Source organism: Falco rusticolus, chromosome Z (genome assembly GCF_015220075.1).
Source record: "Falco rusticolus isolate bFalRus1 chromosome Z, bFalRus1.pri, whole genome shotgun sequence".
In the NCBI taxonomy this organism is placed as follows: domain Eukaryota; kingdom Metazoa; phylum Chordata; class Aves; order Falconiformes; family Falconidae; genus Falco; species Falco rusticolus.
In genome coordinates, this window is record NC_051210.1 from 24,020,916 (window position 1) to 24,034,956 (window position 14,041).

Below are 14,041 nucleotides of genomic sequence, written 5' to 3' on the forward strand. Positions count from 1 at the left end.
CACAGCAGGGAAGCCTAGAAATACTTGTCTCACTGTAGTGAAGAACTAGTTTACAAGCCCTGAAAGCACCCAGTTGGCCCAAACCATAAAATGAATATTGAGTATCAGAACACAGAGTGCCCAGGGGCTTCACAGATGACTTAGACTTACAGGCTTAAGAAACTTGCAGTATGAGCTGCCAGAGCAGCTCTCAAGAGACCAGGCAGCCTTCCGTTAAAATCCATCCAGCCCATGGAAACATGACACATTTCTAAAAGTAAGATTTTATTAAAAAATCATAATTTTCCAATAAAAACTTGTCATTCCCTCCTTCAAGGAAAAGGTTTCCCTCCAAAAAAAGTGAACAGATGGGTTTAAATAGGTAAAAGCTCACGGGGAAGATGAAGCAACTCAAAGGCAAGACAATACTGGACTTCAAGACAGCAACACAGCAGGGAAGAATGGACAAAGCAGCCAGGGGCTGGTCAGACATACATTTTTTCCCTTAGAGGAAGATGACAAGAGTCTGAAGGAAAACAGGTGAAATACATTCTTACTGTGTCACTATGCTTTCAGCTCAAAACTACTCTTTGGAATCCGCATTGTAAAATTTCAAGGACTGCATGTAAGACATCTTCACTTTTTGTTTCGGATGTCCTCAAAAGCATGATCTTTGTTTAGAGACCCAGTTTAATTTAAGGAAAAATGACTGAGAGCTGTAAACGGCAAGAGGAGCTACAGGCAGTTCAAAAAGCCATGTAAAGCCATGTATTGAGAATACAACCATGTTCAAAGCGTTCATTGGCCAAAATGAACAACTTATTACCACACAAAGAAGATCTGTTGTTCCCCTACTCTAACTGCCTGCTTCTTGCCCCGTTTCTTTTTCTGTCCTTCAAAGGGTTTGGTCTTTTTGAGTGGATGTTGCCCAATATGATTCTGTTGGCCTGAATCAGATGAAGTCCAGTGAACAGTGCAGTTCTGCAGGAAACCAAGTTACACGTACTGTGGAGTTTGCTTCAGCTACAAGCTGACCACAGGTGCTAGCCTTATTCCTAAGAATCTGGACTGCATGCTGATTTACAGGGCAAAAACTAAACACTTCAATCACATTTCAAGTACTGCAGACTGAAAGCAAGAGTATCCCAGGCTTTCTCACCGCTGTATGTCATTTGCTGTGCTCTGCACCATCTTGAGCCCTTCACAGCTGGACAAACACTTTGTTTTCAGTTTCAGATGCTGTGGCAAAAGTCAGAGCTAACTGTGGGAGAGGAGGATGGAGAATGTCTGATCTGACAGGAGGTAAGAGAACAATTAGGTACTGTGAAGGAAAGTAAGAAAGATAAACATGGTTGTCTAGCCAAAAGGTGTTTACATACTTGTAATGATATATAGCTATGTAACTGCATGAACCCTTTCCGCCCTGACCCTGGTGGTCTGTACAGCTGGAATTTGTATCCGGGCTCACAGATATAAATATAACCTCTTCTGCACAACAGTGTCTCTGGTTCCACCACAGCTGGAGTCTGTGCCTTCACACGCCAAAGCTAACAGCAATGCCACAGCTAATAGCAACGCGGGAGCAGTGGCCCAAGGAATGCACCCCTCACTGCTCCTGCTCACCCCATCTCCAGCTGCAGGACAGGCCTCAGCCCATCCACGAGGCAGCTCAACTGGAAACCTGCAACCCTGTGTAAACCTTTATAAAGCCACAGCAAAAAAGCCTTTACGAAGTGTCCCGGTTTCGGGTCAAACCACCCCACAAAGTCACAGGAACCAGGCACACGTGAGGAGACGAGTGGGGTGACTGAGGCTCGGCCGGCCGCTCAACAGCCCAGCGATGCTGCAGTAACGTACTGCCACCGCAGGCGACCGGGGCCAGTCGGGTGTTACCGGGACCGCAGCTGGCCCCCGAGGGCTCGTCCCGCTGCCCGGCGAGGCGAGGCGCAGCGCGGCCGCACAGCTCTCGCTGGGCCCGGCCCGCCACCGGCCGCGCGCGGGAAGCTCCCCACGCCGCTTGTCCCCGCCCCCTCCCATCACTCCACTCCCTCCACCCAATCAGGGCGCCGCGCCCCGCCGCGAGCAGCAAACGGCAGGACTCGCTCCTTCCTCCGGCCGGCGACGACGCGCCGGTGACGCCGCGTGATATGGGAAGGCAGCGAGCCCCACCCCCGCCCTCGGCGGATCTCGCTGCCATTGGCTGCGCCGGGAAGCCGGCTGCGCTCTCATTGGCTCCCGGCATCGGCCGTTGGGCCGCCGGGCCGGCTGGCAGTGCGGTCGCCGGGGGTGGCGGAGGGACGGGCCGCAGGTGGGCTCGGGGCGCCGGGGCTGGTGGCGGCAGCGGGGGGCCCGCGCGCGAGCGACCGTCACGCGCCCCGAAAGGCCGCGGAGGCCCGGGCTTGGCCTGGCGCCGGGGGGGCCCGTTGGCTCGTGTCCTGCGCCCCCCGCCGCACCCCGGCGGCCGCCCGCTGTCACCCGACCCGAGCGGGGGGGGTGTGGGCCCGGGGGGGGGGGGAGGGCCCGGCGGGGGCGGTGGTTTCCGCTCCCTGCGGTCGCGGTGCGCGGGTTTGAGCGAGTCGCGCCGCGCTGTTGACGTCCGCGGTGTGTCGTCCGGTTGTGGTGTGCGGTCGGTGTAGCGGGGGCCTTCCCGCCGGAGGGGAGCCGATGGATGGCCTGCCCGGCCCGGCCCCGCTGGCGGCGCGGCTGCGGGACACCCTGGTGCAGTACCACGGCATCGCGGACCGCGCCTGGCGGCTGGCGAAGAAAACGGTGAGTGCGCGGGGCGGCCGCGGGTCACGGGGGGTGGGGGGGGTGGGGTGGGGAGCGCCTGTTGTGCCGTACAGCACGGGTGTGGGACACCGGGCGCGTTCCTGCGAGCCTGACGTGAGAGGCCCTGCGGAACCACCCTCCCTGGGCAGTGCCTGTCTAGGTGGCGGTGTTTCCTGCCGACCCTCCGACCCGTTTCAGGGAGGTGTCTCACGGAAGGATCCCGTCTGTGCAGGACTATAGGCTTTTCTTAAAGCAAAACGTGAAATACTGCTAGCACGAGCAGTGTGGCAAGGGGCTCATCTGTGCTTTCAACAAACCAGCCACAGCCCGCAGGTAGTCTCTGTTGGCCTCTGGAATCTTGTCTGTCTGTAATGCTCAAACCCATCCTGCTTCAACTTCCAAATGCCTTCCTCTAAAAAACTGAGATCATTCTCAGGTCTTTCTCTCATACTGCCTCATGTTTCCATTGCCTTCAGAGACCCCACATTATCATGTTTCCTTCCGTGAAAGGGGATGCAGTTCCTGCTTTCTCCAAGCAGTTTGGCATCATTGCAGACAGAGTCATGTACTTCACTTGTAAGAGAGAAGCAACAATACACTTTATTGATATAACAAAGTTAAGTGGTAAATAGTTCAACAAGATTCAATGGCAAGGTACACCTGATTATTTACTGCACAGAGGACTGGGTCAGACAAAACTCTCAGGGAGGCCCTCTTCTTGAGTCATGAGGTTCAGAAAGAGCCCCCTTGCTTTCTAAACTTCTTCTCAGACAGGAGTCTAACTGCAGCTGGATCCACTCCTAGTTGCAGACTTGGTCGATGGTTTATGTCTAAAGGGTTAGATGTGCACAATCAATCCTTTATGTGACTTAGCTCAGGCTTCAAAGTTTAGCATGCTATTAATCACTTATCAAGAATCCATTGCGGCAGGGAGTCTCTCAGCCTTGAGTAGTAACCTTGAGAGGCGCCCATACTCAAAGGGAGAACCTGGTGTGTCACCTGCCGCTGTGCAGGAGAGCTCAACGTGCTCTGGGCTGTCCACCATTTATAAAGTAAGATGATTGACTTACAGTCATATTTGCATATCAGCAAGGTATTTGGGTCATCATTCCAGACAGCCCTTGGCTACCATGTTGTCACCCATCCCCCAAAGTCCAGAGTAAGCTGGATGCAGCCATCACAACCCCCACTAGTGGTTGTGGCTTCCACAGTGGGGTGAGGTGGATGGGGCGTGGTGGAGACAGGGCACCACCACAGCCAAAACCTTCTTTTGAGTTGTTTGGCTTTTCTGAGTCCTGCTGCATCAAGCTCAATGGACTTTGCTGGTGCATCAGTTCTAGGCTGGGTGAATACTTTTTATCCTGTCCTGCACAGGAGGTCAAAATATATTATGATCTTCCAGTGTAGCAATGTGGTAGAACTGGTATGGTAAATTTCTATCTTTGCCTTTTTGTTACAGTGGTTTGGGTGGGTCTTGTATTTCTTTTTTTTGCCTTTGAAGGCAGACATTGGTTAGAGAGTGTCAATTGTACCAAATGTAACTTGATTATTTGCAAAATTAATAAAGTCAGTCTTGAAAGGGAGTAACAGGGGATCCAAGCCTTTCACTTTTGCAAAACAGCTACACTACCGCTGCTTTGCTAAATGCTGTCTTATACCTGTACCATTGTTTTAGTTTAAGAAGTTACCTGAATCTCACTGTTTCAGATCATATTATTGCCCAGATTTTACCCCTGTAAAATTTCTAGTTGGACTTCCTGCCTTCCTTGTGTTTTGGTACTGTGCCATGTAAAAGAAATTCAGAGCTTTAGCTATCTGCCAGGGAGACGTGTTTTGCCACAAAATATCTTAAATGGTTCTGGATGCAGTACTTATGCTACTGTTCTTAAGGACATTTGGTCCTTTGTGCTTATGATTCCAAATAAAAAAGCCCTTTAACACTGAAATTCAGAGATTTTGTGCATGGGTTCTATTCCATGGTTAGATAAAAATCAGGAGATACTGGTTTATTTATTTTCTCTGGCTAACTTTTTAAAATGAATAGACTGCTGCTTGCAAAGCACTTCTACTGAGGCATCTAAGAGAGAAGGGAAACTTAAGCTTTCCTGTCTGTCACTGTCAGCATCTTCTGCACACATTTGCTTGGTCATGTGTTACAGAAGTGGAAGCAGAAGTTCTGTGGTCTTCGCCTATGAGTAGTGTTCAGATAATAGGTTTCCAGTTGCCTTTTAATTGAAAGGCTTTACCTAGTAATGTAGTTCCATTATTCTATGTGTTTTCATAGCGAACTGGCTTAGTCTGCGGAGCCCTATTTCTGTGCAGAATTCTAGCATTTGACACTGGAAAAGTATGACAGATTTTTTTTAAAGAACGGAAGATTACAAGTAAAATCATGTCTGAAACATCTGCTCATCTTCTTAAGAAAAGTGTACAAAAGTGCCCAGGTCCATGAGAACTTTGGGGTGAACCATAGTTAATGGTAAATTTGCTTTTCTTCAGAAAAATTGAAGCATTTTCTGGGCATTTTTTAGTTGTATGTAAGTGAGAACACCATATCTTGCATTTTCTTTCAGAAAGATGCAACTGTGTGGCGTAAACCATCAGAGGAATTCAGTGGATATCTGTAAGTTTGTCTGCAGAACAAATACATTCTAAGGTTCACAGATGTGTTTTCTAGAATTTAGAATTTAAGGTTGTGGATTCTACAGCCCTCAGCTACGCAGATTGGCTGGAAGATAAGTGGATCATCTAGTTTGCCTGTACCATGTCTTTTTAGCGTTATACTTCGATGCTTTAGCATTGCATGGTGTTTAGAGCAACAAACAATGAAAACTGTGGAACGTAATACAAAACTCCTGTTGGCTGAAGTGGGCAATGACATATGCCCAGACCTTTTAGAAAGATTGTCTGCAAACCACAGAATCAAGTACAGGTTCAGCAGTCCAAAGTATTACTGGACAGCAATGCAGTCAATGCTTGAACTGCTACAGTGACTATGCAATTGCAATCTAGTAAAATATCAAGCGTGTCGTTATGGGAAAGATGTGTGACATATAGGTCCTTCCTGCATGAGTTTCTGTCACTGGGTTCTGTTGGTATCTGTAGGTTTAGGCAGAGAAATAGTTACTAGAAAATAGCACTCTGAAGAAATGAAAAGTCATGTGAAAAGATACCATTTGCAAGTATGTCAAAGACTGATGCAGTCTGCAGAATTTAAGTCCTGTTAAGTCTGCAAGAGCCGATGACTCCAGACACCAAGAGTCTGCCGACTGTGCAGGGCCACAGGCACACTGGCACCAAAAGTTTGTGTAACTTGAATCACTGCCAAGAGAGCAGCAGCTGCTATGTGCAGATGAAGACTCCAGGGTTGTGTGTACACCTGGCGAAAGTAACGACTCTTTGAAGAACTTTCCAAACACCTAGCTGGAAGCCACTGGCGTGTTCACATGGTCCTCTGTTCTGAGTATACAGCTAATATTGGCTACAGCTAGGTAATGAAGAATGCATATGGGTGAACTGTGCAAGGGAATAGATAAATTTGTTACTTGATTTGTTAAGTTACCTACTATTAATAAGAACAGCTTAATGAATAAGAATTATTCTGAAAATAATTGTCCTGATGTATTCTTCCCCTTCAGGAACTGGAGGACCTGTAACACAAGTAAATAAAATCTCTAATGTCTACTAAAAATATCTGGTAACAGAAGAATGTTCTGTAATGTCTTACACTATATTAATTATTTGGTACTCTTACATGCCACCAAAGTAAAGTGTAGTTCTAATTAGATTGCTTTTACTACTGTTATTTCTACTTTATGAAATATTTTTTTTTCCATTGTAGTCCTGCTGTCCTTTCTTTTTGCTTTTAGCTTTTAGCTTTACTTGTCCCTCCTGGACTCCCTTGCTTGCCCAGCAAGAAGAGCAAAATAACAAGTTGTAAGAGAACTAAACATGATGAATGATTTTTTGCCTGAGGAAGGAGTTTGCCATTTACAAAATATTAATTGCAGCATAAGGACAAAATTTCTCAGAGTAACATTTATTGCAGAGAAGAACAGATGCACCCATAGGTCTTTTTGTGTACTGTTTTTGTGATACAGTTGTTCACTGACCATAACTCCAGCTACCGAGGTATCATAGTAAGTATGCTGTTGCAAATTAACGGAATATTTATAAAGAATTTCTCACTTGTAAACATCTGTTTGTCTAGCTACAAAGCTCAAGGAGTTGTGGAAGATGTTACTAACAGAATAGTGGATCATATTCGCCCTGGACCTTATAGACTAGACTGGGACAGCTTAATGACTACAATGGACATCATAGAAACATTTGAAGAGGTGAAGACTGGTTTATATTCTTAAGGGAAATGTGTATAGATGCATACATGAGTTTAATGTTACAGCAGAGCAGTCGTTCCAACTAATACTACCATTTTTATGCCCATTTTCTGCATGAACATGAGATACTGTACATACATGCAGTGGGTGACCTCAGATGAGGCTTTCTGGCTGCACAGTCCTATTCTGAAGCTTGAAGTTCTAAAAATAAAGGAGTGAAAATTGGTTGGTCACAATTTTCTCAGATCTGGGAGCTCTGGTAGCCTCTTGATAAAATTCACATAGAGTTACAGTGTGGTATTTTATATGCCAAAGCCTTTTCATATGGCTTGCTTTCTTCCATTCCAAAATTGTGGGTATTAATAATCCACACGTACAGAAGCTCCAGCCTCTCCCTCTTCCTGAAAGGCTGACTTCACTGTGTGCTGGGAGACAAAGTAATTCATACTGAGGGGCAGGACTTGTTAAAGAAAGGTAGGTTTGAAGTTGATTACAGAAGAACAGGTAGCCTTTTGGTTACTGGGGGCATTCACTATGACTTTAAAGCCCTGTGGACATCTGACTTGAACATGTCTTTTGCTGTGGCTCTTAAGGAAGATATATATGTCAAGGTATTTCTGCTAATTATTCCCTAAAATTTATACAAACTCTATTGTCTTATAAGAAAGCCTTTTTTTTGAGGAACTGTTTGCATTCTGTTTTATATTTCACTTGGATTAAAAGTACTTGACAGCATCTTAATACTGAGAGGGCTCTCACGATTTATTCATGGTCCTTTCAGACTTCCTCAGTAATGGTTAGGCAACATAAAAGCCACATGGCTTTCAGTTCCCAGGTATGACACCGTTTTCTAGTTCTTGTCAGTATGGTTTACTGACTAAACTAAGGTGCCAGATATTCTCTGCCCCTGCAGCTTTCTGGTGCAGACTGCAAGTCCTTACAAACTTCCAGCATTTAGACTGAAAATGACACAGCCATTCAGCCCTCACAGTGTAGCTGACAGAGTCTGCGACATTTGTGGAAAAGACTAGCTGCCTACAAGCATAAATTTCCCTATATTCATTATACTAAGGTATCTTTGTTGTCTTACCCTCCTTATTCTGTCACTCAACAAGAACTGCTGTGTGATGCGCTACACCACTGCTGGCCAGCTCTGGAACATCATAGCACCAAGGGAATTTGTTGATTTCTCTTACACTACAAGCTATGAAGATGGGCTTCTAACGTGCGGTAAGGCACCACTTACCTCTGTTTAATTCTTACTTTGCGACAGCTGCTTGGCTTAAGATTTGATACAAAATAAATTTAGTTTTGCGGTAAACACTCAAAAATGGTGTAAGATGGTCTTCAACAACTATTTCAAAGGGATCTTAACATTTTACAGATTTAAAGAATCATAAAAGTTACTTGAGCCATCCCTGTGTGCCAAGTTTCATTTATGCCAGCTGTGGGACAGGAGACAAATTGAGTGCTCTAACTTAGCTTTTACAGCAAACTATGTGGAGTAACAACTTGCTCAGCTTGCTAGTAAATGGGAATAATGTTTTTTAATGTTGGAATTTCTGTTTATCAAGCTCTGCATGTCATGGAGTTTGGATGAAGACAAACTTTCTTCTATGAAAGTACCCAGAAACTTGAAGTGTGCCTGTCACTTCAACTACATTACCCAAGCAGAAACTTGTAAATTTTAAATTCACTGTACCTTTATTTTTTTATGTCTCAAATTAATTTCCTCTTTTTTGCTTCTGTTTTTTTTTCTCCCCTTAAATAGGTATAAGCCTAGACTATGGAGAAGTGAGACCTAACTTTGTCCGTGGATTCAATCACCCTTGCGGTTGGTTCTGCGTCCCTCTTAAGGACTATCCTAGCCACAGTCTTTTGACAGGCTATATTCAGACTGAACTGCGAGGGATGCTACCACAATCTGCAGTAGACACTGCCATGTCTAGTACCCTAGCCAATTTCTACTCTGACCTCAAAAAAGCACTGAAAACATAGGCAAACAGTGACTTAAAAGCCCGTGCATTTCTTGCAATCAAATTATATTGTTTAGCTTAGCATAGGTTAGCTACTGAGTTAAGAGGTGATTAATATTGTTCCTGAATGATACCTGAACCTTTATGTTGAGGGATCCAACTTTACCAAGTACTTTTTGATGTGATACTTAGCATACATTCCTAATGCATGGTGCAAGGTTCTGTTTCCTGCTCAGCACTCTGCAGCTGTGTGAAGAGTAGTCTGAATCTATAAACCCCTGGCTTCCTAGTTAGAAAACACAAGATGTGTGTTTGGGCTTGAAAAATGTAGCATGAACTCACCTCTTACCGAGTATTGAGAGTGGAGTGCTCAGGATTTTGCTGGTGCAGGTCACTGTACAGGCAGCATCTGATTGAAGATGTAATTTTGTAATATATATTTTTATATTTACTGAAAATTTTTGATTTATTTAGGTTGTGCAGGTGCATCTGTAACTTGTTTTAAAAAATTGTTTTATCATAGGGATATTACATAGCTAAGTTGTTAAATGATACTACTCATAAGAAAGCTATTCGCTCTTGTTAGCAAAAATAAGTATTCATTATTGGCATTTCTTCAGTGTTGTAACTGTAATTTAATTAACTGTTGTATATAACAGTGCATAGATAAAGAAATGCCCTTACAGCAGATCCAAAGCTCATTTAAGTCATCAGGTGTCCTTCCATAGTTTTTAGTGTGCTTTTAATCACACAGTTGTCAAAATACCAAACCTCCAATGGATCATCTACGATACTTTGCACTTCTAAATAATTTTGTACTTAACTTTGCATGTAATTGTGTGGGGGGGTATTTTTGTGTTTGGTTTTGGATTTGTTTTTTTGGATTTTTTTGGTCTTCCTTAACTGAAAATCCTGGAATTACTAAAGCAACAGAAAGGACCACTAGCTTGCTTCAGGTATAGGCATTGGTGTAGGTGCAACAGCACACCTATAATACCCCTAGATTGATCTTTGCAATAAATGAAATTAGCATTCTTAAAACATAAGCGACTGAAGGCCAAAGCTTAAGCTTTGCCGAATTGCTCAGCTCTGCTGGTGGATGGAGGGTCACATTTTTGAGGACATTTAGCTACCCAGTGATGCTGACAGATGCATAGCAAGGGCTTTCAAAAGATTACTGTCTGTGCAGCTAGGGACCTGAATTCTCTTTAAAACCTGTCGTTAAACTTTTGATGTTGGGATGCACCATTTTCACAGGTGAGATTGTAATTATCCCTATGCATGACCAGTGCTAGTGGCGGCAAGTTTAGCTGTGTGATAGGGAAAGCCCTAATGTTTTGGGGCTAGTTTCATGCGTACAATCCAAGGACTGGTAACTCTCAGGAAGAAAATATTTGCCTCTTTTGACACTGGCCACTGTAGCTGAACTCTGAACAGTGAGGACTTTCCTTATTGCTCAAGAAAAGAGTGAGAAAAAACATGACACCAAATATAGTGAGGGCTTTTCCAATATGTTTCCTGTATTAAGGCATTTAGTAGTTTAAGACAGTTAAAGGCAGTGGCATCCAACAGCTTTTTGGTGCCTTCACAGGCAGAAAATGTCAACTCCCTGTTGGGTTTTGTGTGTTCTGTGGTTCCCTTTAAACTCCTTGTTTACTCTTCCCATATTTTCTACCTTCCTTGTTTCCCCAGCAGTAATGCGAGTTCACAAGGTGATCTTTCATCACCAAGGACACTAAGGAGTCGGTGTCAGCAGACACACTTTTTCCTAAATGCTAGGGTCCACTCTTTTCTAGTACTGGCACAGAGGCAAGCATGAAATCCCTAGCAGTACTGCTCTGTGGGATGAATGCTGACATGATTATAGAGAAAGCTGTGTGAAGTGTACCCTATTTATTCTTCCCAGTTATAAAGATTACATGTATAGTGAATCTGCATATTTATGTCTTCTTTTTTTAAAACTGCTGGGACTGACTAATTGAGGGGTTGTGGTACAGATGTACATAGAGAAGAATATTCCATTGTTCTGTAAAAAGCCCAGTTTAAATCCATACAGAGGCACTTCAGAGCTGGAGAAACGGATTAAAAGGAGCACAAGACACTTATAGGATGATGTTTGTACAACACTAGGCACTGCAGAAAAGATTAAGAGGTCCCTGTTCCAAATGCCCATTATAAGGGCTCTAACAGCTCTAGAGTACTTATCTTTATTTAGTGTTCAGTGACATGGCTTTTTGTGCTTTCAGTGAAGATAGGCTGTTTCTGTTACTAAGCCTGCATAAAGGCAGGAGAGTTCGGTAGCATTTGACTTCAGAGCAAAGAGTTGCATTGCTCTTCTGTTGCTGAGAAAATGAACTGTGACCTCTGAGGTATGGTACACTCTTGTAGGCCATGTATCTTGTCACCCTCTGTGAAGTGGGATAGGAATAGGTACAGAGGTCACTTTGGATCTGGAAAATTATTACAGACATTAATTAGAATTAATAGAAAAAACAGTGATGTTTAAACCCATTTCCTGGTGAAAGAGTATGAAGGTGGGAGATACGATAATAAATCTATGCTAAATATTAAATGCTTTACAGGAAAGAATATATCCTAAGTCCTAGATCACAATATAAACTTCATAATACATTCATTCTGCCTTTCCCAGTTCTCACTGAGTTGTGCTGGTGACTTAAGTTTTTTACAGTATGGGTAGGGAGTGATTATGCTAGGGTTACCTTCCTAACAAACATAGGTGATAACAGCACATGACGGGAGATACCTGTGTGCATTTCACAGCTGACCCACACAATAAGAGATGTCATATCTGGATTAAGGTGTCCCAAATGCATTATCCAGAACTGTCTCTTCCGAAGTGATTTTCTTTAAAATTTCTCTTTCAATGTGTCAAGTGAGTATGACTACCTAGCGATCCTCAGAAATGTTTTTTTGATACAGGCAGCATAGATGAAGTTATTAGAAGATTGATTGCTGTAGTCAGAAACTGACCTTGCTCCAGCCATCTGGGGACAAGTTTGGCTGTGCCCTGGGATGCCTGATAGAAAGCATTTCCTGAGCTCTGTACCTGGGCCTGCTGACCTGCCTGCTAGCACAGACCCAGCTCTGAGGCAGGTTATGACACTGCAGAGTAAATTACTACCCTAAGTAATGCTCCCTGACTTCTTCAGGGTGTCAGTCTGAGTGCTGTGGTCAGTTTGGGTTCCAATCAGACAGCATTACAGCTAGCGTGTGGTGTTACGAATTCGAGCGCCAAGATTCACTGGGGATGCAGGGCAGCACTCGGTGGGGTACATCTGAGCAGTTGCAAACATGAGTACTTAACTGTTATTTGGGTAGCATGCGACCCGTCCTTGTCTGTATGCCTAACAGGATTTTGAGCTCCTCACAGCTGGGAGGAAGGAGGAAAGAAATCACAGCATGCCTGTTCACTGGAGCATGAGGAATGCCCCCACAAACCGGCATCTCTTATGCATACAGTATGAAGCATGGAGACCCTATGTGCATAGCCATCTGTGGAATTTCATGGTCTCCCTGTCTCAACCAATCAGGCTATTTTAAAAGCTACAATTAAAACATTAACATCTGTACAGAAACACAGCCCATTAGAGGTGAGATGCTGAAAGTTTCCCAAGACCTGCAGGTGTAGTAATCTTCACCAGAAGACCGTTGTACACCAGGGAGTTAGTGATGCACACAGCAGTTAACCTGAGCTGGCCCAGGCCTGTGCTGCACTGTGCGTGTTCCCTGGCGGCAGGGTGAACTTACTCAGAGGAGGCTGCAAGCAGCTGCCACACAGTACCAGCAGGTACAGCACCTGTATGGCCTTCCCTGTGTCTGACAGTGCAGCAGGTTCAGGATATCCTTACCGCTGCATAGTAGTAATGATAAGTAGTTCGATGAATGAAATGATGAATGTTTTAAGAAAAACTTGCAATAGCTTGAATAACAAAAAATGGGATAACCCTTCCACAGGTAGGATCTGCACAGCATGCTGTGCCAGAGACCTGCTTGATGGCTCACAAGTCGGGGTTCCCAGCATTTGAAGGGATGCAAAGTTATACTACTGTCTCTTTATTGTGTTAGCTCCAATAAATAGCACTTTAAGTGATGTTGTATGGAGGCTGGTCGCCTTCTACTGGGATTATAAGGAATCAACGCTTCCTAGTGCAAAGCAGAGGTAAGATGAAGAATCAAGTTGTGTATATGCTCTACAGAGGCAAAACACCTTTCAGTTCTGCCTCTGTGCCACCCAGCCTGTACCATGGAAACTGAACATTTGTGGAAGAGAACTTGAGGAAGCTTGATGCCCAGCACATGTTCTACCTGCTACATGCCTTTTGCCTGCAGAAGTGGAAGTATAATAAAAAAAATGGAGGAAGATGCCTTTCATGTATTATTTTTTTAAAATGTCAAACAAATAAAAGTATTGAGAATTCACAATGCATGTAAAAATGTTGAATCATTTCCCAAAGCATCTGCATCCTTGGATATTTTAGACAAAAAGTTACTTGCGTATGTACAACATGTTAAAGGAAATAAGGTGGTGTAACTGTTCAGAAGGACATCAGAACTACAAAAAACCAGGGCTTTATTAAGAACCAGATTGCACCAGGCATCAGCAGAAATGCAGATACTTGTTAATTATGAGGCGAGATGGTTTTGTGTAACTCCCCAGCTATTCTAACTTATGGATAGTCCCTCTGAGTAGTTCTGTCACATTGCAAACCTGTAAGTTCTTTCTTATGCCCCATTTTCTTGTCTCAAGCTTGCTATAAAACCAGCGTGATGTGCTTAGAAGTCAAGGTTCCACACCACTGATGCGCTATTTTTGAGGTCAGGCCAAAGCACAAAAATTTTGAGCTCAAGGGGGAGCTCAAGTCCGTAAGATCCAGCTCCTACACATGCCCTCTTCTCTCCTTTTGCCTTCCTGCTGCCCTTTTCCATACTTTCATGGAGATAAGAAGATGATTTCATGAA

At 44.1% G+C, this 14,041-nt stretch overlaps 1 protein-coding gene across 4 annotated transcripts; it reads left to right on the plus strand.

The window, feature by feature from the left end:
* Positions 1-2,223: 2,223 nt before the first annotated feature.
* On the plus strand, positions 2,224-11,633 carry STARD4 (StAR related lipid transfer domain containing 4). Of its 4 annotated transcripts, XM_037373507.1 has the most exons (6): positions 2,224-2,287; positions 2,616-2,748; positions 5,322-5,371; positions 6,959-7,085; positions 8,201-8,315; positions 8,857-11,633. In XM_037373507.1, the coding sequence occupies exons 2-6, from the start codon at positions 2,644-2,646 to the stop codon at positions 9,081-9,083; spliced, it is 624 nt and encodes a 207-aa protein (XP_037229404.1). In that variant the 5' UTR covers positions 2,224-2,287; positions 2,616-2,643; the 3' UTR covers positions 9,084-11,633. The 4 variants fall into 4 exon arrangements, with proteins under 4 accessions (XP_037229404.1, XP_037229403.1, XP_037229406.1 ...); XM_037373506.1 differs by having other exon boundaries at positions 2,237-2,748; XM_037373508.1 differs by lacking the exons at positions 2,224-2,287; positions 2,616-2,748 and adding an exon at positions 2,852-3,324.
* Positions 11,634-14,041: the final 2,408 nt, after the last annotated feature.

Coding starts and splice junctions, on each gene's coding strand:
- STARD4 (XM_037373507.1), top strand. CDS start 2,644: ATGGATGGCCTGCCCGGCCCGGCCCCGCTGGCGGCGCGGCTGCGGGAC. Junction 5,372..6,958: donor GAGGAATTCAGTGGATATCT/GTAAGTTTGTCT, acceptor CTGTTTGTCTAG/CTACAAAGCTCAAGGAGTTG. Junction 8,316..8,856: donor AGATGGGCTTCTAACGTGCG/GTAAGGCACCAC, acceptor CCCCTTAAATAG/GTATAAGCCTAGACTATGGA.